We start from the raw sequence: 27,985 nt of genomic DNA, 5'->3' as shown, positions 1-27,985 counted from the left end.
CACAGAGTCCAAATAAATCCCAATACCACACTAGATGTCAGTTAGGACAGTGTGAATGGATAGGCTGATCAGTGGTAATCGTCTATGATCAGATACAAAATATTTCTGATATAAGTGATACATCCAAATTGAGTTCCAATGTCACATAAGCCAAGGGCAATTAGATAAATATAGTCACCATAAATGTTGATAATGAAGACAACCCCTCAAAAATGTATGATGTAAATGGGTAACAAAACTTGGCCAATCAAATGGATGGCTCTCTGATCCCAAAAGCTGTAAAGCCGGACTCCTCAACTCCTTACCCTGTCGTGGATTCTCAGAGAAGAAATGCACCAGCAGTGATGTGAAACTGGGTCGCGCCACTCCAGCGGCTCCTGACCAAAACTGTGGGAGACGGAGGCAGGGATCCGTGTATGGAGAGCTCACTGCAACATGCAGGCTCCAGGGGAGATGACGAGCACTGGTCAGGCTGCACGTGTCTGGCCTGAGAGGTGCAGAGGCACAGCCGCTGGTAAGTGAAGCGACACTCAGCCGCTGAAAGCCGTATAAGCAGAATGTCCCAAGCTGCACATGGGTGTGTGGAGTGAAACAACAAGTGTGTCAAATGGATGGCAGTTCACTGGATCCTTGACGCGTTTCTCCCCTATACAGGGTTTTTTTCAAAAGGCAAATGTCATGTCAATCCTCCAAGGGAAAGGCCTTTTGTCTGATTAGTCAATTAGTGGTAATTTGATCCATCAGTGTGACTGACGTTCTTAAGCATATCACTAAGGATATACACATTAAACCCACCTCATAGGAAAAAATATATCATATCATGCAGATACAGAAAGAGACAAGTAAAATCAGAAAAGATACAGTATTTGATTCCAAATATATTATACATATATATAAAGATGAACTATACATATGGGTCATGTTCACCCAGTTTTAAATATTAATTAATTTCAGCCCTGGTAGTCACGTGAGAGGTACTTATATCTAATCCAAAACCTGAGAAATCCAAGATGATGATGTTTTGCCTCGAATTTGAATCTGAGCCTGTCAGGAAACCCCAGAAGGAGTTGTTTCTCATCGGATCCCCCTCCTTCCTCATACATTTCTTTCAGAATCAAAAATTTTTATTAAATTTACAAACTAATCAATCCTTCCTTCCTTTCCCTGCCTTCAACTACATACATACGCCATCTCCCTCAAGCCTCTTCATTAAAGAAAACATTCTTGGTTTCTTTCCATGGAGTCATATAGTTTATTAAACTGACATACTGTCTGCCACTGCAGTGTCACTTTGTTTCCTAGATGTGCCGTGTTTGAAGTTGAACTGCCATATGTTTGTGCCACCCACTGCTGTTGCTTAGCTTAGTCAGCCAGCTATCTTGGTGCAATGTATTGCCCTAAACTGGTTGAAAATAATATTGTGAGCTGTGAGGTGGTCAAAATTGGATGGAAATTAGTGGAACTTAATGTTATTGAGGTCAGTAATACTCTAGGAACAAAAAGGCTCAAATTATGTGATTTTACTGTAGATAGATTTGTAAATTTTTGGAAAAAATTCAAAATCAAAACTAATCACGGTGGTTTGGCAACATCAAAACCGGCTGATGAATTAGAGCCAAAACCAGCAAAAATGGTCCAGTGCACATCTCTAAGAAGAATTGTGGAAAAATATTGGGGGTGCTTTGCAATAATGACATCTAGTGATAGTGTTAAGCAGGGTTTCCCCTTTCCCTACCTGGTTCCCCAACTCCTGCCCTGAACTAGCCCCTGTGATTAGCTTTGTGGTCTAAATAGACCACAAGCTTATTTCACTGTAAAAATAGTTCAAAACAAAAAAATCAACACTTACCTGCACCCAGAGGTTCGATGATCTGTGATCTCTCTCCTAAAAGTCAGCTGGTCGCCGGGCTCCCTCATTGTGAACCTGTTTGGTTTTGCTGTAAACCGGTATCTCAGTTTACACCACACATCAGTTAACAGGGGTCACAGACCAGGAGCCCAGCGACCAGATGAGTGGAGGAGAGACTTCACTGATCACCGGGTAGGTAAGTGTAAGTAATAGGGCAAGAGGGGGGTGAGGGAAGGATAGCGCTAGCCGGTGTTGGTGCATGATCGGAGACACACTGTATTTTTTGAAAAATATTCAGTGAGAAGTGTGCAGTGAGGATTCGCAAGGACAGAGCTTTCTTGCAAGATCTGTCTATGCATGCAAAATTTAATACATTCTTGTAACATTTACTAAATTTGCAATGCAATGCAAATTTGCAATGCAAATTTAGGCAGAAAATTTCACATTATAACTGCATTTGAAATTCATATTGTAGTAAATAGGGAACATAGAGTCTATATCAGTATCTGTAATTATAATACGCTTATAGGGGTCTATTCAGCAAAAGTGATGATGTTGCCCGAATATTATCAGATAACATTGTTACTATTTTTTTTCAATTATATTAATTTATGGAAGCTATTTACAATATTTTGAGTAGGGACAGCAGTTGCGGTAACAAGTATGGATACCTAATTAAAACCTCTATGCAATCCTGTCTATACCTTCTAAAATTGTCGCTATTTAGCGTAATGAGTCGCACAGTAAATAAATGCTTTCAGACTTTGAATGTGGTTCCAAAGCACAAAAAGTTATTATTCAATATAAAAACAGATGGTTACATGCTGTGATCTAAAGACAATTAGTGCAAATAAATCATACAGACCCAAGGTACAGTTGTTATATACGCACGCGCTCTGGGCCCAGATATCGGCATCAGCATTAGAAACCTCCGTCAACAGCACTGCAAGAAGACTGAGGTCTAAGCTCAAAGAGCCCACATAGATACTCTTTACAGGGATAGGCAATACAATAGACAAGTTTGGCATGATTCCATTGGTTCTTCTTAAAGGTGCTTCTGTTACAGGATAGTTCATAGGTCAGTTCGAATGGACACAAAACAGCCTCTAACAGCCCTTTGTGTCCTTTTTCCCGCTGCATGCTAATCTAAGCTGATAACATTACGGAGTACATTTTAATGTTTTAACTCTCTATAGTCCATAGTTTGCAGATGCATGTTGCGATCTTCTCACCGATGATACCGGAAATCTGTTGAGACACAGTGGATCAGTACAACACCAAACACGGTCTGCTTACCATGTACTAAACCTTAGATATCAAATAACCTTTATTACACAACATTAATAATTACTGAATAAACTTTGAATATTACACTTTAATGCTAGGGAACCTTTTATGTAAGTGTGCAGTGTGCAAGTATTGGAGAATTGAGAAAAGATGCTAGTTAGCCCTGTGCGACTACGTGTTTGTGGAGTGCACCATGGTTCGTGTTTTGCAGGGATAATCATTTTATATGTTTTAGTGACTGTATTTACATGGTGAGGACTTTTAACTTCTTTCTATTGCATGGTAATCGCACTACACTAAATAATAGCATCACTGTGTGTACTTATAATGGCGAGTTTCACTAAAATGGCGCTGGGCGTCCAGTCACAAAATGGCGTCTCATTGCCATTCGCAAAATGGCGTTGCGCATATTTACTTTTAAACCGATCCTGTCTCAGCCAATTATCCGGCTTTGACACAAGCTGTACCTGCTATGTTACAGAAGGCATTGTTATAGGTTTCCGAAAACAATGCCTTCTGTCTCTGCTTCTGTGCATGCTCAGTCATGCGCTTCCAAACAGTCCCCGTCCCTGGTTTGCGGTGACCGCAGAGGGGTAAGTTCAATTACAGTTTGTCCAAAATGATTGAAATGTGTAAACAGGCTTTATATTAGCCTGCATACATGTATATTTATGTGCTTTTATATTTACAATGTATATATAAATTTTCAATATAATAGCACATAAATATAAATGTATACAGGCTAATATAAAGCCTATGTACACATGTCAATCTATTTAGGCAGCTTTGACAAGCTCCAGAGTGACTTGCCTGTCAGCGATCACCGCAAGCCAGGGACAGAAACTAGGCGGAGTTACAAGATGCTGCAGGGACTTATGGGAAAATGTCCCTCTGTCCCTGCAGTTGACAGGCAAATTAATGTATTTTCTTCATATAACGCCATTCTGAGATGGAGTCATATAACGATTTATCGAGTAATTTAACGCTTTTTGCTTTGCTGAATAGCAAAAAGTGTTAAGGCACTGTAGAGAGCAATGGCTGATCCCTACAGTGTGGTACACTGCGATATGGGAATTAATGGAGAAGATAATTGCATTATCTTCTCCATTATCCCATTGCTGAATAGGAGATTTACATAAAAATTGCGGAAAAGATAATTTCTGCATTTTTTATGTAAAAATATAATTGCTGTATAGACCCCATAGATAGAGTCTATAGCAGTGTCTGTAGTTATAATCTGCTAATAGAGTCTGCTATAGACACTGTTATAGACTCTATAAAAGAATTATAATTACAGACACTGCTATAGACTCTATAAATGGATTATAATTAGAGACTGCTATAGACTCTATTAGCGGATTATAATTACAGACACTGCTATAGACTCTATAAATGGATTATAATTACAGAGACTGCTATAGACGATTAGTGGATTATAATTACAGACACTGTTATAGACTCTATAAATGGATTATAATTACAGACACTGCTATAGACTCTATTAGCGGGTTATAATTACAGAGACTGCTATAGACTCTATTAGCAGATTATAATTACAGACACTGCTAAAGACTCTATAAATGGATTATAATTACAGAGACTGCTATAGACTCTATTAGCGAATTATATTTATAGACATTACTATAGACTCTATTGACAGATTATAATTACAGACATTGCTATAGACTCTGTAAATGGATTATAATTACAGAGACTGCTACAGACTATATAAAATGATTATAATTACAGACACTGCTATAAATTCTATAAATGGATTATAATAACAGACACTGCTATAAAATCTACAAATTGATTATAATTACAGACACTGCTATAGACTATATAAAAGGCTTATAATTACAGACACTGCTATAAACTCTATAAATGGATTATAATTACAGACACTGCTATAGACTATATAAAAGGATTATAATTACAGAAACTTCTATAAACTCTATATATAGATTATAATTACAGACACTGCTATAGACTATATAAAAGGATTCTAATTACAGACACTGCTATAAACTCTATAAATTGATTATAATTACAGACACTGCTATAAACTCTATAAATGGATTATAATTACAGAGACTGCTATAGACTCTATTAGCGGATTATAATTACAGACACTGTTATAGACACTATGAATGGAATATAATTGAAGACACTGCTATAGACTCTATAAATGGATTATAATTACAGAGACTGCTACAGACTATATAAAATGATTATAATTACAGACACTGCTATAAATTCTATAAATGGATTATAATAACAGACACTGCTATAAAATCTACAAATTGATTATAATTACAGACACTGCTATAGACTATATAAAAGGCTTATAATTACAGACACTGCTATAAACTCTATAAATGGATTATAATTACAGACACTGCTATAGACTATATAAAAGGATTATAATTACAGAAACTTCTATAAACTCTATATATAGATTATAATTACAGACACTGCTATAGACTATATAAAAGGATTCTAATTACAGACACTGCTATAAACTCTATAAATTGATTATAATTACAGACACTGCTATAAACTCTATAAATGGATTATAATTAAAGAGACTGCTATAGACTCTATTAGCGGATTATAATTACAGACACTGTTATAGACACTATGAATGGAATATAATTGCAGACACTGCTATAGACTCTATGCATGGAATATAATTACATACACTGCTATAGACTCTATGCATGGAATATAATTACATATACTGCTATAGACTCTATAAATGGATTATAATTACAGACACTGCTATAGATTCTATTAGCAGATTATAATTACAGACACTGCTATAGACTCTATGAATGGAATATAATTGCAGACACTACTATAGACTCTATAAATGGATTATAATTACAGACATTACTATAGACTCTATTAGCAGATTATAATTACAGAGACTGCTATAGACTCTATTAATAGATTATAATTACAGACACTGCTATAGGCTCTATTAACAGACTATAATTAGTGACATTGCTATAGACTCTATTAGCGAATTATAATTACAGACACTGTTATAAACTCTATAAATAGATTATAATTACAGACACTACTAATGACTCTATAAATGGATTATAATTACAGACACTGCTATAAACTCTATAAATGGATTATAATTACAGACACTGCTATAGACTATATAAAATTATTATAATTACAGACACTGCTATAAACTCTATAAAAGGATTATAATTACAGACACTGCTATAAACTCTGTAAATGGATTATAATTACAGACACTGCTATAGACTATATAAAAGGATTATAATTACAGACACTGCTATAAACTCTATATATAGATTATAATTACAGACACTGCTATAGACTATATAAAAGGATTATAATTACAGACACTGCTATAAACTCTATAAATGGATTATAATTACAGACACTGCTGTAGACTATATAAAAGAATTATAATTACAGACACTGCTATAAACTCTATAAATGGATTATAATTACAGACACTGCTATAGACTATATAAAAGGATTATAATTACAGACACTGCTATAAACTCTATAAATTGATTATAATTACCGACACTGCTATAAACTCTATAAATGGATTATAATTATAGACACTGCTATTAACTCTATAAATGGATTATAATTACAGACACTGCTATACTCTATAAATGGATTATAATTACAGACACTGCTATAGACTCTATAAAAGAATTGTAATTATAGACACTGCTATAGACTATATAAATGGATTATAATTACAGATACTGCTATAGATATAGACTCTACAAAATGATTATAATTACAGATACTGCTATAGATTTTATAAAAGGATTATAATTATAGACACAGCTGTAGATCTATAAGAGGATAATAATTACAGACACTGCTATAGACGGAATCAGTATGATATCCCGGTTCACGGGATGCCTGCGGTCAGAAGACTGACAGTGGCATCCCGATCTTGAAAAATCCTGACAGTGGCTGGTAGGTAGCCTATCCCTCCCCCTCTACCCCACTAACCCTAACTCTCATCCGGTGGTGCCTAACCCTAACCTCCCCCCAGTGGTGCCTAACCCTAACTTCCTGTTACAAGTCGCTGGCACGCCTTGTTACTTACCAGTGTGCCAGGTGTCTCTCCTCCAGGTTGCCAGCCACTCTCCTGGAATTCTGCTCCTGGACAACTTACACACCATACTGGGATGGCACCTCCAGTTGTTAGGAGATAAGATCGCTGGACTATGGCACATGATACTGGATGATGTTTCCTCCTCACCTGTGGATTCCATTGATCACCTGCCTTGTATTCATTGGTTCTTAAACCTGCTGGTCCATCGCCGGATTGCCGGCTATCACGTGTCTGTATGTGTCCTTTTGGTTCCTGACAGTCGTGGTCCTGCTTGTCTGTGCCTGTTCTGCTGTGTTTCTATGAACTCTAGTCCTACACTCTCACTCCATTATCTAGAGTGTTCATTTATTGCTGCCTGCTGTGTTCCTGAGTTGTGCTGTGCCTGCCACCTCGCTGCTCATTGTAGTCATCTATTACCATATCTCAGCATGTTACCAACTTGGCTTTCAAAGCCTCATCCTGGCTGTATAGCCGCACCTTGGCCCACAAGGCCGCACCTCAGCCTGTTACCACCTCAGCTCTCAAAGCCGCATCCCGGCTGTCAAAGCCACACCTTGGCCATCTAGTCCGCATTTCAATCTGTGTAACTACCGGCTCAATAGCTGCACCTTGGGCCTCAAGGCCCCCTCTCGGCTCTCTAGCCGCATCTCGGCTGTTCTAGCCACTTCTCAACTACACAAGCTCTACCTTGTAGACTTCATCAAGATGACCTCACCTTACCAGTCTTCAATCAGTTGCATAACATCTAGTGGCCCTAAGTTAACTGTGTAAGACTCTATTATCTTGAGTTAAGTCCAGGTGGCCCCCTAAGTACCGAATCTAAGGGAACAGTGGGTGGCTGTTATTGGTGAAGACCTTGCCTGAGTGATTATAGAGGTTTTACACTGTGAGTCCTAGGAGACTGTAACACCTTCCCCAGTGTTGCCTAACCCTAACCCCCCCATTCCCGCACCCTTAACCTAACCCTCTTGGGGGTAGGTTCCTAACCCTAACCTGGTGCCTAACCCTAACCCTCCTATCCTCGGGCTAACAGTAATCTAACATGCATTCCCAGAAACCATACCGACCTGAACTTACCCAATTCGAGTGTATCCGAGTTGGGACTCGAATCTCCCCACCAGTTTCAGATTCCATCTTAACAGTTGAGTCAAAATGAGTGGTCACACAATTAAACCAATTTCGGCTTCAGATGATCTTTCGCCAAAAAAAACACATTGGGCAGTAGGTGACAGGTCCTCTCTGCGGGCTCCTTGGTTGTGTCAGTTTCAGCTGATTTTCAGAGGAAGAATGGGAGTGTAGAGATGGTTTCCTTAAGAATCTACATTATACAGTAGTATCCTGAATTAAGTGACTAACACCAACGGCCACTACTTGATTCTAGATGTGGAAGTGTCAGGTGCTTATTACACCTTAGTCAATGTATATTCACATAACCTAACTACATCTGACTTTTTGAAAGAACTTACCCACTTTCTTGGACAATGTACTAATTTCCCACTTGTTGTGGATGGGCACTTCATCTCTATAGACAACTCCTATTTGACAAACAACCTCCTTTTTGACAGGGTGCCTCCCCTCCATCTGAAACATATTCAGTTTACTAAACCAGCTCTCCACTCTCAAGCTAACAGGTGTTTGGCGCCTCCAGAATCCAACAGACAAGACTTCTACTTACTTTTCGTGGGAACATCACTCTTGGTCATGGATAGATGACATTTTGGAGAAACCATAAGTGAAACCTTATTATGCAGATCAAACACACTGACATTCACAACATACAAATGTGTCCTCTCTCATCTAGCCTTAAAATGCCATGCAGTGTGATATCCCTGGTGTGAGTGAGCTGTCAGGTAACGTCAGTCTCCTGGTGTGTCCTAGTTGCATCGCATTGCAACTTAAATGTATTTTTGGCACAAAAAGATGCAAAAAAGATGCTCAATGCTAGCAGAGGCTCATGCAATTAGTTGTGCCACATGGGGCTGTTTGACACAACTACAGCAATGATGATAGAGTAGACATCTGTATTAATATTAGATTATGCTCCCATGTTCTTACTCCTTTAAAGAACAGTGCAGGCTGATGGGACGAGACAGTGGCATTTTCTTTATTAGTCTGATGAATTTGGTGAATTCCTTACTGTTAAATTGAATGACAATCTTGACAAATTGGGACAGGCCTACTTTATTTTAGGGTGTGTCCAAAACAGTCTTTAGAGGCCCCCTAATTGATTATGTTTCCAGGCAAATAAAAAGAATTGACTACACAGTATCAAACATACATGACTCACTGGGCCTGATTCAGAGCCGGACGCTATTTGCGGACACTCGTTCAGAAAAAGGGGCTGGCTATTTAAATTGAGTGCTCGCTCTTTGCGGTCTGTTGACGCCTCTATGTCTGAGCGAGCAAATAAAACATGCGCTCGCTATTTTGTAAAGACGCTCCTTGGCCGCTCGCATCATACGTCATCTCTGCTATTTATTTGATTAATCGAGTACATCGAAAGGCATATGAACTGCTTGCTATTCTTGTGGTAGCATTTTCCTACCACAATCATGTGAGCAGTTCAGGCTAAAAGACAACCAAGTGACGTGGTCGATGATGCTGCTTTGTTAATTATGCACAACCTTAAAACGCCCGTTTTGACCGTTTGGCATGCCTGTGTTCGGATCTCCACTCCCCGTTTTCAAGCACCTTCCCCTGTTACTACCCACAAATGCCTCATTCTGTCACTCAAATTAGCAGGCACTCACTATTTTGCGAGCACACGATTTCCGACTGCACTGACTGGTTGGTGCATGCGCATTACAACCCATACGCATGCGCAGATGTGCGAACATCGCTCGGAGCGAACGAGCGGCCGCTTACAAGCGGCTCTGAATCAGGCCCTCTGTCCCAAGCTCTGCAGGATCACATGGCTTCCCCATCTGCGGAATTCACACAACTGTTAAAGGACATATCGCTGTCCCAGGCTATATGGGAGTTGGTGTTTTCTAGGTTTAAATATTTTCTTTCTTTTTTTAATTTCTTTATTTATAAACTTAGAAGACAGACAAAATAACAAAAAGAAAATTACATACAATAAAGGGAATGTAATAACAACAAATGGAATAAAATACAAGGTCGCATTTAGGCAATAGTGCCAAACATTAAATACAGTATTTTTGATGGAGGGAACAAAACTGGACATCTCCTGGCGACTATGGATAAAACATGGTCATCTCAGAAGTTTATTACAGCAATTAAAGACCAGCAGACCAGGACCCTCACTGCTCTTCTCTGTAACAGTTTTAAACACTTTGAATCTTATTACGTTGATTTGTATTCTGCCTTTCCCTTTGATCCGGTCAAACATGACCAGTTATTAAGGGATGTAGACTTACTGCCTCTTACCTTAGCTCAATCGGAATCCCTCAGTCAGGATAATACACTATCAGAGATTAAGTTCAAATTACATAAATCTCTGGGTCCTGATAGCATATCAAATACTATAAATGATTGTAGCCACATATTTCACCTGCTCTTCTGGAATTATTTAATGATATGTCACACCCCATTTCCATATTTTAGTTTGGCTCACACTATCCTGCTACCGAAGCCCCGGTGGGACCTCCAATTGATGGAGCCTTATAGACCTATAGCACTGCTCAAACCAGATATTCGATTGCTAGCTAAAATTATGACAGACTTGGAAACATACTTTCCACATCCTTACTAGTTATCAGCTTGGTTTTGTGCACAATAAACATTCCATTTTAGGAGTGAGGGTGGCAGAGGCTGAGGTCATTGTGTTGTCTCTGCAGCCGTGCACACATAACATATTGTTGAGTTAAGACACTACAAAAGCATTTGATACTGTACTCTGGCTGCACTTTTTCTCTGTTTTGCAATACAGAAGTTTCCTCACCATTTTCATAGATCTTATTCATTACCTGTACACTTCTTTCAACCTCTAATTTACATAATGGTCACTGTGGGGGCCTTCTAACTATATCTTGGGGCACACATCAAGGTTGTTCCCTTTCCCCACTTCTTATTAATTTGATTATTGATCCAGTTACTGCAGAACGATGCACACTTTCAGGTGATAAAGATAAGCTCTAAAGACAGAAAATTGACCACATGTGTGGATGACATTCTGCTGTACATTTCAATCCTCTCTGAGTCACTAACTCCCATTTTTTACACTTTAATGATGTTTGAGGAGGTTTCTGAATTTACTGTTAACCTTACCAAGTATGTTGCACTCTGTCTAGTCTTGGGGACTCTATAGCAGTGGAGTAAGCAGAGCAAGCAGTCAATGGCATATCTAAATGTTACGGAATCCCGCTAGTTGTGTAAGGCCTTTACAGCCAAGGAGAGGATCTTCCACCAATAAGCCACCCGCTTTTCCCTTCGTGGGAGATGTTCACACCAGTGCTTACTGTAGGTGGCCACCAGGACATAAACCTTCAGCAGTAGAGGCTTACACAATTGACAGAAGACTGTATGACTGCTGGCTGGTATCCAGGTAATGCTATGAAGTGGCAGTCCTACCACTGCAGGAGCAAGCTGAAGTGGAGTTGCAGGGAGAATGTAACTTGTACAGGAACAATGGTAAAAGCACGCAAGCAAGTGGTAATGGTCTCAGGTGCATCTAGGGACTATGGTGCGACTGGTTAATCAGGCATACAGCAACTAAACCCCCTGGTGGATAGTCACTAGCTAAGAAGCAGGAGTGACTGGGATTGAGGTACAGCAGGGTCTCAGGCTATGGCATGAATAACTATGGATTCTAGTGCAGCTGAGCCACGGGCTGTGGGGTGGCTGGATCATGGTCTGGAGTGATCAGGCCACACCTGCAGAGTAACAGGACAGAAGACTTTGATGCGGCTAGACCGTGGCTGGAGCAACTGAACTGTAGACAGTAATGCGGCCAATGCCGCAGACTGAGGAACAACAGGACTGAACACCATAATATGGCTGGGCCCCTGGCTGACATAGAAGGCAAAGGTCCGGCTGAGGTATGAAAGACAGGAGATCACTCATGCTGCATAGGCCACAGGTTAGAGGCAGCAAGATGGAGACCTCTGTTAGCTTGCAGCGGCTTACGACTAACTGATGCGGCTTAGACTTAGGTTGTGATCATTGGCGGCTCCAGGGGTGGGGCTGCAGCACAGTCCAAAATTCAAATAGGGGAGCCACTTCAACTGCCTTTGAGTCCCAGCCATCTACATTTGGAAGTGTTTGAAATGGCAGTTGATGTGGTTTCCCTATTTGAATTTTGGACTGCGCTGCAGCCCCACCTCTGGAGCCACCACTGGTTGGAAATGTGATGTGGAAATTCTGTGGGCTGTTGATGTGTAGGTCATGGCTGCAGAAGTAGCTACCCAGAATAGTACCAGCAGCAGGGAAGTGAGCAGGTAGGATTACAGCAGATGAAACTGGGGAGACTTATGATCAGGAAGGCTGGTTCAGGAAACTGGAAACCACAATTACTTTCATTGTAAGAACTGCAGAACGAGGTGAGACCGACTAAAACTTGAGCTTCTGAGCACCAGGAAAACATGTACTCTGGAAGTCAGGAAATATCACCGGCAGGAAGTGTATGGCATAACAGAAGAAGGAACAAATGAAAGCAAGCCCTGCAGAGAGCCTCATTGACGAGTGAATGGATTACAACTATGAGCTGCACACACACAAACTGAATGGATTGCAGATATGAGCTGAACACACACAGACAGCGTCCCAGCTGCTTAGCAGAAGCCGGAACTGGAATCAAAGGCATAATGCAGCATCCCAGTCATCTAGCATGGCCGAGAGCTGCAACCAAGATGATCGCTGCCACAGATTATAACACTAGAATGGGTGTAAAGTGTGCAGTGCACATGGGTCCCTGTGTCCAGTGGGGCCCACACCGCACACACTGCACCCATCTACTGCACCCATCTATGCAGTCTCTGTAGTCCTGCATCTGCCAGTGGCCCAGCACCACAGAGCAGCATAAATGACAGGTGAAATGGAGCGGCAGCCATCTTTCCTGTGATTTGCGCATGCGCAGAAGAGATGTCCCCGGGAAAAATGAGTGGGCACCATTTTCCCAGAGACCTACGCATGAGCAATAGAGTTTACTGCACTGCCAGAGATGGAATCTGCACACTGGCCCTTTCCTTTCCTAAACCGCCTTTGATAAGCTGGAAGTCAGACTACTTTACGTACAGTATCTGTTGGTTAACATACCAAGAAACCCAATCATTCTTGGTCACACATCAATGGAATAGATACTACAAAGCTTGTGAATGCTTTCCTTTGAAATGACTTCTTTCCATTCCTAAATTGGCAATATACTTCAACCAGGAGATCTTTTGACACCATAGCTTTCCAGAAGAAATAGTTTATTTCATAAGGAATCATAGCGGTGCTCAGCGGTTAATAATGATTCGGGCACAATTTATTTTTCACTGCTCGTGTATGTAGGTGAATCATTTGTAGCTTTTTTTAATTCAAAGTGTGGCACATAATTTTGCCTGTTCATAAACTTATTAGCCTGAGGAGAAGTAGACCATAAATGGCTGTTTAGTAAATGAACTCCAAAGAAGCAGACATCTAATAATATCTTATCTTGCCTTCACACTCCAATAGGTTGTCCCTCACTTCTTCCATGTGTCCACATCCTATTGTTACATGGCTTTGTTGAATTATCACAATTCTTACCACTGACCAAGCCTAAGTACCAAAATACAATTAATATCTTGTAGCCCCTTTCACTGTTGCTTTTTTTCTGCAAACCAGATCAGTGAAGCCCACCTCTGGCCTTGGTAGTCAATGTACCACTTTACTGGCCCCACTTCAGTCATGAAAACTTCACTGAGCAAAACTTAAGACGTTTGGGGACAAATTACAGTCTCAGATGTATAAAAAATTATTCTTTAGTCCTTTTATTCTTGAGAACATGAACGAGGTAAAAGGCAAAACTCATAGTTGGGAGGGATATGGGCAAGCCCCACTCCCACTGGTGCAACAGAGATCTCTTCAGGGGGAACCCGTGACTTGATGGTAAAGTTTTGCAGCATTGTGGTGGTCAACAAGAAAATTTCCATAACTGCCAGACTCATTCCAGGACAAATTCTCTTGCCTAAAAAAATATGAGAATCAGAAGACAAACAGTAACACACAGATCTAACATATAGCAGATGCTAAGAATTACATTATCAAAAACATTCAGATATTTTTTAATATTTGCAGGTTTCAAAATCTTTATGGAAGACCTCTTAGTATAAGAACAAATTAGAAAGCCCCATATCTGAGGTGTGTTGGTAATTACACCATGGAGAGCAGATTGAGGGTAGACATTGGAGACTGATTTCTTACTCAACCACTGCTCAGGAAAGTCTCAGTGTGACTTGTGTCTCTGTATGTTATCTAGGTATACTGTACATCTTTATCTTCCAAATTGGAAGAAATATTTGAACCTTGATTCAGAGTTGTAGGCAAACTGAATATTGTATGTACAACTACGATGTTTGGCAATCAGTGCATTTGCAGGATCTGTACTGCACATGTGCCGATTGGTGTCTATGATAATGGTTGCAGTGCTCCCTAAGCCACAACATGATTGATATGCTGCGGTCATTTCAGGGTGGAGAAGGGGTGTCGACAGGGAGTGCTTTTTGAAAAATAGGAACATTGCCCCCATTTTTGAGGCATGCCTAGACTAGTGTCTACGTCTTCCAATGCAGCATCACTGGCCCCAGAAGTGTGAATTTCACGGCCATCCCGAGTAACCTGAGACTTACTTGTTAATGCAAATGATCCAATGGCTGCATTCTCAGGTACAGCAGCAGATCACAGAAGCCGCCAGGAAGCGTCGTTTACTTTGAATCAAGCCATAGGGGTAAATTTACTAAGATGGGAGTTCTATTAAGAAATGATGTTGCCCATAGCAACCAATAAGATTCTACTTCTCATTTATCTAGCACCTTCTAGATGATAATACCTGGATTCTGATTAGTTGTTATGGGCAATATCACTTCTTAATAGAACTCCCATTTTAGTAAATTTACCCCATAAACTGTTACCATTACTAGAGCTAATTATCAATCTTACAGAGTCATGGATGTGGATTGAGGCATATTGTCATCAAGGCTGATGGCTATCTTAGAAGTAAGAGGTCAAGGGCCTGATTCAGCACAGATCGCAGATGCGATTGAGGCTGCGATTATGCACGCAGGCTGACTGCAAAGATATGCTAATGACTGCGGTCAATATGCCGTTGCAGCACAACATACACTTTACCTTACACACATCTGTAATACTTTGCAAGTCTGTAAAACATCGGTAACATGGAGTACAATCGGAGCATCACCCACATTTGCACAAGGTCTGACCTTACTCAGGAAATGCTAATTTTCCGATACGCAGTGAGAGTACAGGTTGCATATGCCACCACAGTGGCTAATTAATGCACGCCCCTGTAACGGCATTCAAACACACTGGCATGCCTTCATTTCGCCGACCACCCCCCCATCACCACCCCCAAACGGTACTTGCTGTCAATCTCTCTGCGATGGGTCAGTGTAGTCACTGAGATCGCAGTCCCGATCACAGAGGAGTCTTCGTGCACTACGATGCATACACATGCACAGAACGTGAAAATCATCCATTTCCATGCGTAATCACATCTGCGATCCTTGCTGAATCAGGCCCCAAGTCTAGATTCCCTCTACTGACTGTCATAAACAATTGAAAACTAATCATTGGATATTGGATCTTCCAAACCATAATTTTATGTTGCATCAGTCGTCACCATTACTGGTTGCTAAGCTTACAGCCACTTATTTCTGCTCTCTGCAAGCTGTAACTCCACCAGTCTTTCTTTAGATGCTGCCATCAGTGCACCATCTTTGTATGCAGTCATTTGGATTTGCGAGGCCACCAATAGGCATCTCAATATAATCCAGGCGGCTGCAATATTTGCATATATTCACACAGCCGCTGTGCACAATTCACAGCTGTGGTAGCATTAGTGTGCATCTCTGGATCAGGCGCTTATCACAGATAGCCAGTTAACACATGCGCACATCCTCTAATATAAAAAAATAAATAAATATAAAATATTAAGAATATATAAAAAAGAAAAAATCCTTAGACATTTTAAAAAAAAATCTATTTTTGAAGAATAAAGAATATTTTTGAACTGGTTTTCATCTGATATTGCAATATTGATAGCAATTGCAAACTAGGTGAAGCCATCATTGGCAAATCATATAGCCAGCAGGTCTTAATACTGATGACACCAGTGTTATTGTCAGCAGTAAGCAAGAAAAAGGCAAAAACACTAATTTTTTTAGCATGCAATATGGCTTTATGAGTTCATGAATTCAGAGTTGTATACTTGCATTGTACTTCAAGTCTATGCAGATTGCAGTTATCTGGGGAGTGTGGAAGGGATTTCCGTCCTTACTGGGTACAAAATGGTAAATCAAGGTTATCCCAAAGTGCAGTTATGACATTACAATGTTTAATTGTGTCTTCTGCAGTAATGTGAGTGAGAGCAGGATGCTTTGCAGGATCTATGGGTCTCATTCAGACCCGCTCGCGAGCGCAGGATGCTCGCAAGCGGGTCGATGGAACCCAAATGCGCATGCGCACGATGGAGGGAGCTCCGTCGTTCGCATGCGCGAGACTCGGCGAGCGACGGGGTAGCCGTCGCTCGGGGTCTCGCACCAAAGGGGGCGTGCTGTCGATGGTGAGTGACAGCACGCCCCCTTTGGGGGGCGTGCCAGGGGCGTGGCTGCCAGATGGAGGCGTTCCCATGGGAACGCCTACCGTCTGGGTCCGGCCCCACTGACATCACTAGTGATGTCAGTGGGAGTGATTTTGGCTCTGATAGAGCCAAAATCACTCCAGGGCTTGCGGCAGCGAGACCCTACCACAGGGTCTCGTCGCAAGCCCGATGGTCTTGACCATCGCGACCATCATCATGGACGCTCGCTATTGCTGTGGGTGGTAACCCACAGCTATGCGAGCGTCCAAGAGGCCACTCCAAGTTGAGGTAGGAGGGCCCTGATTCAGAGCGTCCGACTCTGAATCAGGCCCTATGTGTTCCCATAACTTATGCTACTCTCTTTGAACTAATATTGGCAAATGGCTAAAAGTGTTAGGGCAATAGGACCCCATGACTGGCGAAGTTGAAACCTCTGACCCGTGCCCATCATGCACATGCGCAGCATGTCCGCACATCTACAGCTCCAACCTCCATGCTGGAAGAACGTACCCCTGAGAGTCTCCAGACTATGCTTACTGTAGAGACGGCATTACATAGGCTGCAGACCCCTGTCAGTCCCACTAAACCACCACCTCCGTACAGCTGCACTTACAGAACCAGTATGCATACTCCACTGCCACCACTGTATGTACAAACACAGGTGTGTGCTCCCACCTATCACACACCTCCTGCACTCCTCAATATGTTCCCGGCTGGATCTGATGCACTTATCATATACTGCATTGTATACCTCTTATATACTTGCTGCATTAATGCTGTGTCACCCTGTAAACCTTTTATGCCTGGTTAATAAGACCTGGTTAAGTGATCTACCGAGTGGACTATTCTCCATCACAATGCATATATACAAAGAGAAAAAAGAAGACTCTTGGTTTGGGGCACTCTTGCGTTAGTTAATTTACCTAAAATATAATTTTTATTAGAATTTCTTTTAAAATAAAGGGGGCTCAGGATATTGCCCAACACACAAAAAAAACATACAAACTTGTATAAAATTCTTGTCTCTGATCCTATAAACCAGGTAAGTATCTCCCTACAATAAACCCATTAATCATTGCTTCGGGCATTGGGACAGATCATGCAAGCATAGGCGAATTAAAGCAAACTTGAAATGATACCCACCAGAGGTATTTCTACTTCAACAATGCAGAATCAGATATGATACATAATACTTGTCATAATAAAAATGTTTGTTATTACGACAGAGATCTAGTTCCAAATTTTTGGTGTTCTTATAAGATTAATCTGTCGTAATCGTAAATATATCATAAGACTTGTTGTGCAATGATCCAACAATAAGATATTTGGTTAATGCAAATATTTGCTCTTATTCGTGATCCACACTGATGACCATGGATCCACTCTATAACAGGTCAAAGTACCTCAAATTACATTATAAGGTCCACAATTTATCCCCTTATCATGGTGTTATGATTTAAAACAAAATAAAGGATAATACAGGTTGCAGTTGTTAATTAGTGGCCCATGCATATATTATACAGTATATCAGCAGTAATTAAGCTTGTAAGTTTGCTAATCATTCAACATCAACCAGTGCACAAGTTAATTAGAGGCTGTAATTAGCCAATATAGTCCAGCAAGGCAAATAATACCCCTTTCAGACTGAAAACCAAATAATCGGGTTAAACATTTCTACCCGGTAATTTGCTTTTCAACACAGGTCCTTTTTCTGTCTGAAAAAGTAAACCTGGATCAAAATTCCAGGGACTTCGACCCAGGAATTTACTAGGGTCGGAGACCTGGGAATTTTTACCTGGGTTGAGCCTTTCAGACAGTAAAAGGACCCGTGTTGATAAGCAAATTACCAGGTGGATATGTTTGACCCGGTAATTTGCTCTTCTGTCTGGACGGGGGTTCAGGCTGGGACCACAAAATGAGCCGGCACGCAAATGCCAGGTAAAAGCCGGCTTTGTGGGGAAATTCTGTCGGAAAGTGGTAGAACAGATTACAAGGATAGAGTCTGAGTGCCTCAGCTTCTGTTGTAACAAAGTTATTACTGTGGTTCACGTTTGAAAAAATGACATATAGTTGAACAGATAGGTAATCTGATTGTCTCAGCTTCTGTTGTAACAAAGTTATTCACATTCGAAAAAATTACATACAATGTAATAGATAGGTTATTACCCAGATTAGAACTTTGTGCGATGGTCTGTATAATTCTGGATAGCCAAAGACAGGGATTGTACTGCACATATATACATACATATTCTCCTTTTATAACAAAGTTACTGCCAAGGTTTACTTTCAATTGATAGTAGTACGTGGTGCAGACATAGTGGGAGTGGTATCAAAACGTGATTGGATGATTTCTGTGATCCAGTTTATTAGAGGTACCTTGTGTCATGTATAGTATCTAAAATAATACAGTGTCTGTGTGTGGAGATACAGATATCGTTAGGCAGGTATATTCATAAACAAGTATGTAAAACACAAAGTATGTATATCACCATCTCATAGGACATTCGCAGTGCATACTGGGCTGGTTCCCATGTCGGCAGGTCCCGGTTAGTTCACAGAGAAGACTATCTTTTCACCAGTGTGGCTTGGTCACTTCACTGCCAGTAAAATAACACAGAGCGGGAGTGTGTCCAATGGACATGTCCATATATTGATTGGCGTATGTATCGGCCAATAGAATTGTACCCTACATCAATGTGTGGGCAGCAGGTCACCTGATTTCCCACAGGTGTATCTAGTATCAACAAGGGTAAACTACAATGAGCCTAATAGAGTCATACATATATCTAAGTGGGTATATTCTACATTATCATGTGTTCATACAGTGTGGTGTATGTAGGATAAAAAGGAACGGATCTCACCCGTATTAAAATCGAACAGATGGGGCTCACAGAGTCCAGTAGCAGGATTCAATATAGATAGTGTCTATTAGTAAGGCATGGTTAGGTCAATTAACGGTGTATGATGCAATGTTAAGATAATGCTATTTATAAAGCACGATTAAGATAATTATAGATAGGCATTACAGTATTGGAATATTGCTGTAGTAAAACACCTCAGTGTCACATGGCTGCTATCCTCATAACAGGTATTGTTTTGAAAGACAAAAAATTAAATCAAAGACTTGTGTATTGTGGTGGACAGAGACCAAATTAAATTAAAATATAACTTTTATTATATACTGTTAGGGCCGCAACTAGGGGGGAAAAAGAGGTGCACGTGCACCGGGTGGGTATTGCGGGGGGGTGAAAAATTTGACTCGGCCATCTGAAAATGGCCGCCGCCAAAGAGGAGACAAATGCTAGAGGTCCCTACTGGACCTCTAGTGTCTGTCTCTTCCTTGGCGGCGGCCATTTTTGGATGGCCATTTTCAGCAGATTCCATGCGGACTAGCCGGCCGCATGGACTCTGCTGAAAATGGCCATCCAAAAATGGCCGCCGCCAAAGAAGAGACAGATGCTAGAGGTCCTACTGGACCTCTAGTATCTGTTAGCAGAGCGCAATGCGCACAGCGTTCCCGGAAGTGCCGGGAACACTGGCGCTGCAGGGAGAGGATGCCGAGAGCTGCATCTTCTCCCTTCAAACCCCCTGGAAACGAGCATAAACCCCATGGCAACGAGCATGTAACTCCTGGCAACGAGCATGAAACCCCTGGCAACGAGCATGAAACCCCCTGGCAACGAGCATAAACCCCATGGCAACGAGCATGTAACTCCTGGCAACGAGCATGAAACCCCATGGCAACGAGCATGTAACCCCTGGTAACAAGCATAAATACCCTGACAATAAGCATGAAACCCCCTGGCAACAAGCATGTAACCCCTGGCAACAGGCATGAAACCCCATGGCAACGAGCATGAAACCCCATGGCAATGAGCATGTAACCCCTGGCAACGAGCATAAACCCCCTGGCAATGAGCAGGTAATTTTAAAATAATTAGAAGCATTACTGTGGGGCATAAAATGGTGTCGGGCAAATATGTAAGTGACACTTTGGTAATAGGCATTGCAGTGTGTGGCATAATGTGTAATGGGCATTATGATGTGTGGAATAATGTAAGTCACTATACCAGGGATGTCTGAGTAGTGCACTGCCTTATTGAGGAGCAAGGACAAAATCCAGGTACGGGAAGGGAGGGGGCGCAAAATTGCTGCCTTGCACTGGGTGACAGATATCCTAGTTTCGGCCCATATGAAAATGACTGCGGAATAATACTAGGATGTACAGATAATGTGACTAAAGAAAGAAATAGTGATTAAAAACTGTCTGTCTGTGTGCAGGAATGCCGCTGTCTGTGTCTCAATTATACATTGTATCAAAAAATGATATTGCACCTTCTAATAGGGGTAACGTGTGTTTCAGAGGATTTCCACAATGTGATGTCCTGTCCACTTATACTGGGATACTTTTAAAGTGGATGGTAACTAAATTACCAGCATAGGATTTTATGTAATTGACAAAATCCAATGGTTTGGACCATATATTGTATGCTTACAGGCACCTATGAATATGAGATTTACAGAGAGTGATCTCCCTTTGTTTAGTTATTTATTACCAAATGCACTATCCGCATTGGGAATGCAGATTGTAGTGTGATATTATCATGTACAGAGGTGCGCCACTCATAGCCTATTAATTCAATCAAATGAATGCTGCGGATAGCAAATTGACGTTCAACGTTTCAATATCTTATTGTTATCCGGATAAATATAGAGCAGAAAATGCATACCTTATGTATCCGTACCCACCTCGTACTATTTTGTGAGGGCACCGGCTGCAATTGTTTCTGGAGTGGGGAGTGCCAGACCCTGGATTATCTCTCTCTCTATATATATATATATATATATATATATAATTATGGACATCTATCATGCAGCTGTGGCTGCATGATACACTGCACTTTTCTTACTATGGCGGTGCCCTGGGGCGGCTTAGCTGGGCCAGTTTGGGGGTGTCCTGCGCTCTGGATCTGAACCCTAGTATGTTAGGGACCAACCCTAAAGAGGTTACCTGGATATGGTGGGTAGGCCCATAACCTTGGCCAAGATTATGCTAAAAACCTCTATTGATTGCAACATTTTATTGCATTTATATATTATCAATAATTTGGAGTTGTGCACCTGAGATTTGTCTGTTTCCGTGCCTGCAATTAGTCTCATCAGGTAGCACCTCCCATTATATATATTTAGGGTGTGCAGTCCAGGCACCTTTCCTATATACTCCATTTAATGTGCTTTATTGCACACCTGAGGGAAAGGAGACGCCCTCAGCCTGGATTAGCACCCCTTCCTTATTGGTTTAAAAGCATGGAGTCTGGTAATGTATATGCACACTAGTATTAGGCACAGTTCTAGGTAAGTCCTACAAGTTATATACTGTAGTGGAACTTTGGTTCATTTTTGGGGCGTGGGTCCCCCTGGATTGCTTTGGTTGATCTGTCTCAGGACACCGCATTATAACACATTTTTCTTTTATAACCCATTTTAACCCTTCACTGTTTGTTTATTATACATGTACTTCACTTTTTTATTTTCATTCTCTATATGCAGCTGTGGCTGCTCTTAACTATCTCTTTTACACTGCACTTTTCTTACTATGGCAGTGCCCTGGGGCGGCTTAGCTGGGCTAGTTTGGGGGTGTCCTGCACTCTGGATCTGAACCCTAGTATGTTAAGGACCTACCCTAAAGAGGTTACCTGGATATGGTGGGTAGGCCCATAACCTTGGCCAAGATTATGCTAAAAACCTATATTGATTGCAAAATTTTATTGCATTTTTATATTATCAATAATTTGGAGTTATGCACCTGAGATTTGTCTGTTTCTGGACATCTATCACTACTGGAATATAGTATCGCTAAGTACTCCTGAGTGCCCTTGTCTATCATGAGATGGCACCCAGTGGAGTATAAATGATGCTCAGAAAAGGAGGGGAGAATTGTCTAAGAAAGGATACAGTAATAGCATCTGGTCTGTAATCAGAGGAGATTATAGATGATATGTGTAATACAAGACTCATCAAATAAATACACTATAGTTAATGTTCTCATTGAGTCCCCCTGGTGCTAATGTCCCTAATCTGAAGGTCCACTGACTTTCACATTTGAGAAGTTCTCTAGTCAAGCCACCACCTTCCAAGCCACAAACCTTCAGGTGTTTCAGATCGCCTTGATGATTGTAATGGAAATGCTTAGCAACCACCATTCTTGTTAAATCACTTTCTGCATTCCTAATATTAACGACATGCGCGAGAATTCTCTGCTTCAGCATTCTAGTTGTCATACAACATATTTGGTTCCACAGTCACAGAAAATGCAGTATATGACACCTTTCGTTCTGCAGTTGATATGGCTTTGGATTTTTAATGTGGTGCCAAATTTGTCCGTTATATTTTTTTTCGTAGACATAAACTGGCAGCAACGGCAAGATCCACATAGAAAAGATCACATTCTGGGCATTGTTTGTGTGTAGTGACACTGTGTTAATTGGTCTTGTAGATTGGGGCTCCTTTTCCAACTCATGGAGACCTTGCCTCCAAGGGTTTGGGAAATGTCCTCATCCAGGACCAACACATGCCAGTGTTTTTGTATAATGGATTGGATGGATTTTCACTCTTGGCAGAAGTTGCCAATGATTCTAATTGTTTCAGTATTATTCTTACATTTCTTCCCTATATCCTGGAAGATAATTGACTGTTTTTGTCCTCATCACTGATGCTTTTGCTTTTTTAATGGAGTTATGGCTGTAGCCAGGTTCTCTAAGTCTGTCAGATAGTTTCTCACATTGTTGTTAAAGAAGACATCCTCCGAGCAATTCCATCTTAGACATATGAACTCCCCTTTGGGGATGTTCTATATTGTGGGGGGGGGGGAATGCAAGCTAGTTTGATGTAAAAGGCTGTTCCTTGCTGTAATTTTATGGAATAGTTTGCTTTCAAGCCATCCTCTAACACTTTTGTATATCCTTAGATCTAAAAAGGAGATGCTATTTTCATGGATTTCACTTGTGAGTCTTAGGTTAAGTGTGTTATCATTTAGTTGATCAATGAACTGGAGAAAAAGGTCCTTGCTGCTTTCCCAGATTCAGAAACAGACAAATCTCAAGTGCACAACTCCAAATTATTAATAATATATATATATATATATATATATATATGCAATAACATTTTGCAATCAATAGAGGTTTTTAGCATAATCATGGCCAAGGTGATGGGCCTACCCACCATATCCAGGTAACCTCTTTCGGGTAGGTCCCTAATATACTAGGGTTCAAATCCAGAGCGCAGGACCCTCCAAAAACTGGCCCAGCCAAGCTTCCCCAGGGCACCACCATAGTAAGAAAAGTGCAGTGTAAAGAGATAGTTAAGAGCAGCTGCATATAAAGAATGAATATAAAAAGTGAAGTACATATATATTAGACACACAGTGAAGGGTTAAAATGTGTTATAAAGGAAAATGTGTTATAATGCGGTGCCCTGAGACAGATCAACCAATACAATCCAGGGGGACCCACACCCCAAAAATGAACCAAAGTTGCACTACAGTATATAACTTGTAGGACTTACCTAGAATTGTACCTAATACCAGTGTGCATATACATTACCATACTCCATGCTTTGAAACCAATAAGGAAGGGTGCTAATCCAGAATGGGGGCGTCTCCTTTCCCTCAGGTGTGCAGTAAAGCACATTAAATGGAGTATATGGGAAAGATTTCTGGACTGCACAACCTGACTATATATATAATGGGAGGTGCTACCTGATGAGACTAATTGCAGGCACAGAAACAGACAATGTCAGGTGCACAACTCCAAATTATTAATTATATATATATATATATATATATATATATATATATATATATATATAAAATGCAATAAAATTTTGCAATCAATAGAGGTTTTTAGCATAATCATGGCCAAGGTTATGGGCCTACCCACCATATCCAGGTGACCTCTTTCGGATACTGTGTGTCTAATATATATGTCTGTTTCTGTGCCTGCAATTAGTCTCATCAGGTAGCACCTCCCATTATATATATAGTCAGGTTGTGCAGTCCAGAAATCTTTCCCATGCTTTCCCAGATTATCAGGATGTCATCTATGTACCTGTACCATTCCACTACACGTTTGGTGAATGTTTCATTATCTTCATGGAACACATATTCTTGCCCCCACCAGCCCATATATAGATTGGCATAGGTTGGAACGCAGGCTGCCCCCATGGCGCTAATAGGCATTACATCCCACTCATATGAGGGATGCATGATGCATGAACCGATGAGTCCTTTAAAATAATACCTGCTATGAAGATAGCAGTCATGTGACACTGATGTGTTTTACTACAGCAATATTCCAATACTGTAATGCCTATCTATAATTATCTTAATTGTGCCTTATAAATAGCATTATCTTAACATTGCATTATACACCATTAATTGACATAACCATGCCTTACTAATAGACATTACTATCTATATTGAATAATATTACCAGGCTCTGTGAGTCCCTATCTATCCAATTTTAATACAGATGAGATCCATTCCTTTTTATCCTACATACACCACACTGTATGAACACATGTATGACTCTATTAGGCTCATTGTGGTTTACCTTTGTTAATACTAGATACACCTGTGGGACATCAGGTGACCTGCCTCCCACACATTGATGTAGAGTATAATCCTATTGGCTGATACATACGCCAATCAATATACGGACATGTCCATTGGACACACTCCTACAAATAGAGAAGATCCCGCTCTGTGTTTTTTTACTGGCAGTGAAGTGAGCAAGCCACACTGGTGAAACAATCATTTTCTCTGTGAACTATCTGGGACCTGCCGGCATGGGAACCAGCTCAGGATGCACTGCAATTGTCCTATGAGATGGTAATATACATACCTTGTGTTTTACATATTTGTTTATGAATACACCCACCTAAAGATATCTGGATCTCCACACACAGATATAGGGCTCTGACACTCTCTCATCAGGGCACCTGCCAGCAGGTGCTGCACTGTCCTCTGATATCAGTGTGCTGCTGAACGTTTGTTTGCTCTGACAGCAGAAGTGTCTCTGTCTTTCTTCATTCTGATGGGGCCACCTTATGCTCTCATCTACTGTCCTCTATTTACTTAAGACAGTAAGAAAGTAGAAAGAAGGTGGATCGCCTCACCTATTTTTAGATACTATACACTGATGCAAGATACCTCTATTAAACTGGATCACAGAAATCATCCAGTCACGTTTTGATACCACTCCCACTATGTCTGCACCACGTACTATTATCAATTGAAAGTGAACCTTGGCAATAACTTTGTTATAAAAGGAGAATATATATGTATATATGTGCAGCACAATCCCTGTCTTTGGATTTCCACAATTATACAGACTATCGCACAAAGGCCCTCATTCAGAGCCGTACGCTCTGAGCAGAGCGCACGCTCTGAATGAGGGCCGGGCTCCATTTTCATGGAGCGTCCTCCTGGACGCTCGTATAGCTGTGGGTCACCACCCACAGGCTATACGAGCATGCATTTTGATGGCCGCGATGGTCGTGACCATCGCGACCATCGAAATTGCGAGCCGGAGCCTGCGGTTGAGGTTTTCAACTGCAAGCTCCGGAGTGATTTTGGCTCTATCAGAGCCAAAATCACTCCCACTGACATCACTAGTGATGTCAGTGGGCCGGCTTCTGACGGGAGGCGTTCCCGTGGGAACGCCCCCGTCAGGGAGGCACGCCCCTGGCACGCCCACCAAAGGGGGCGTGCTGTCAATCAACATTGACAGCACGCCCCCTTTGATCGGACACAACGAGCGAAGGAAAGTCCTTCGCTCGTCGTGTCTGGCGCATGCGCACGACGGAGCTCCCTCCGTCGTGCGCATGCTCAGTGCAGACCATCGACCCACTTGCGAGCGGACAGCCGCTCGCGAGTGGGTCTGAATCAGGCCCAAAGGCCCTCATTCAGAGCCGTACACTCTGAGCAGAGCGCACGCTCTGAATGAGGGCCGGCCTCCATGAAAATGGAGCGTCCTCCTGGACGCTCGTATAGCTGTGGGTGACCACCCACAGGCTATACGAGCGTGCAGTTTGATGGCCGCGATGGTCTTGACCATCGCGACCATCGAAACTGCGAGCCGGAGCCTGCGGTTGAGGTTTTCAACCGCAAGCTCCGGAGTGATTTTGGCTCTATCAGAGCCAAAATCACTCCCACTGACATCACTAGTGATGTCAGTGGGCCGGCTTCTGACGGGAGGCGTTCCCGTGGGAACCCCCCCATCAGGGAGGCACGCCCCCGGCATGCCTACCAAAGGGGGCGTGCTGTCAATCAACATCGAGAGCATGCCCCCTTTGATCAGACACAACGAGCGAAGGACTTTCCTTTGCTCGTCGCGTCTGGCACATGCGCACGACGGAGCTCCCTCCGTCATGTGCATGCTCAGTCCAGAACATCGACCCACTTGCGAGCGGACAGCCGCTCGCGAGTGGGTCTGAATCAGGCCCAAAGTTCTAATCTGGGTGACAACCTACTGTATCTTTTACATGAATATCTGTTGAAGGAAGCCACCAGACCAAAGGAACTGCGTAAACAGATGCAGTCACTGGCAAAGACACGCCCACAAAAATGCAAGTTATATATACATATGTGTTTATAAAAATGTACTAGTGTATTTACTGTATATTAATTACTTGTAAACTGTATTAGTGAAATGTTACATCTTACTCTTTTATTCATCAGCATTACATTGTGAAGATCCAGTATATTAATCCATTTGATGACATGACTAAATTATTAACTGAATGTGTGTGAATACAAGTAGTGGCTGATTGTTAATAGTAGACCAAATTTATAGGGTTACATACTGTCTACCTTTTTGTATACTAATTGGCATTACTTATCTAACTACCAAGGGAATACCCCCAAAGCTTCCCCTTGGTGGATAGAGTAGTTAGGTTTGGATGGAGATACAATTGGGCACAA

The 27,985-nt window shown here is 41.4% G+C and overlaps 1 protein-coding gene across 1 annotated transcript in view; it reads right to left on the bottom strand.

The window, feature by feature from the left end:
- Nucleotides 1-14,153: 14,153 nt before the first annotated feature.
- LOC148502818 (cytochrome P450 2F2-like) overlaps nt 14,154-27,985 on the bottom strand; it is a 56,708-nt gene continuing 42,876 nt past the window's right edge. Inside the window, exon 9 of the mRNA XM_088449262.1 lies at nt 14,154-14,373. Within this exon, the coding sequence (XP_088305388.1) occupies nt 14,177-14,373 (197 nt within the window). The 3' untranslated portion in view covers nt 14,154-14,176. The remainder of the gene's footprint in view (nt 14,374-27,985) is intronic.

This window comes from Taudactylus pleione, unplaced genomic scaffold, assembly GCF_031769625.1.
Source record: "Taudactylus pleione unplaced genomic scaffold, aTauple2 ptg000481l, whole genome shotgun sequence".
Classification (NCBI taxonomy): Eukaryota; Metazoa; Chordata; class Amphibia; order Anura; family Myobatrachidae; genus Taudactylus; species Taudactylus pleione.
Note: the sequence above shows the minus strand (reverse complement) of the source record. Positions and strands in the feature narration are given on the sequence as shown.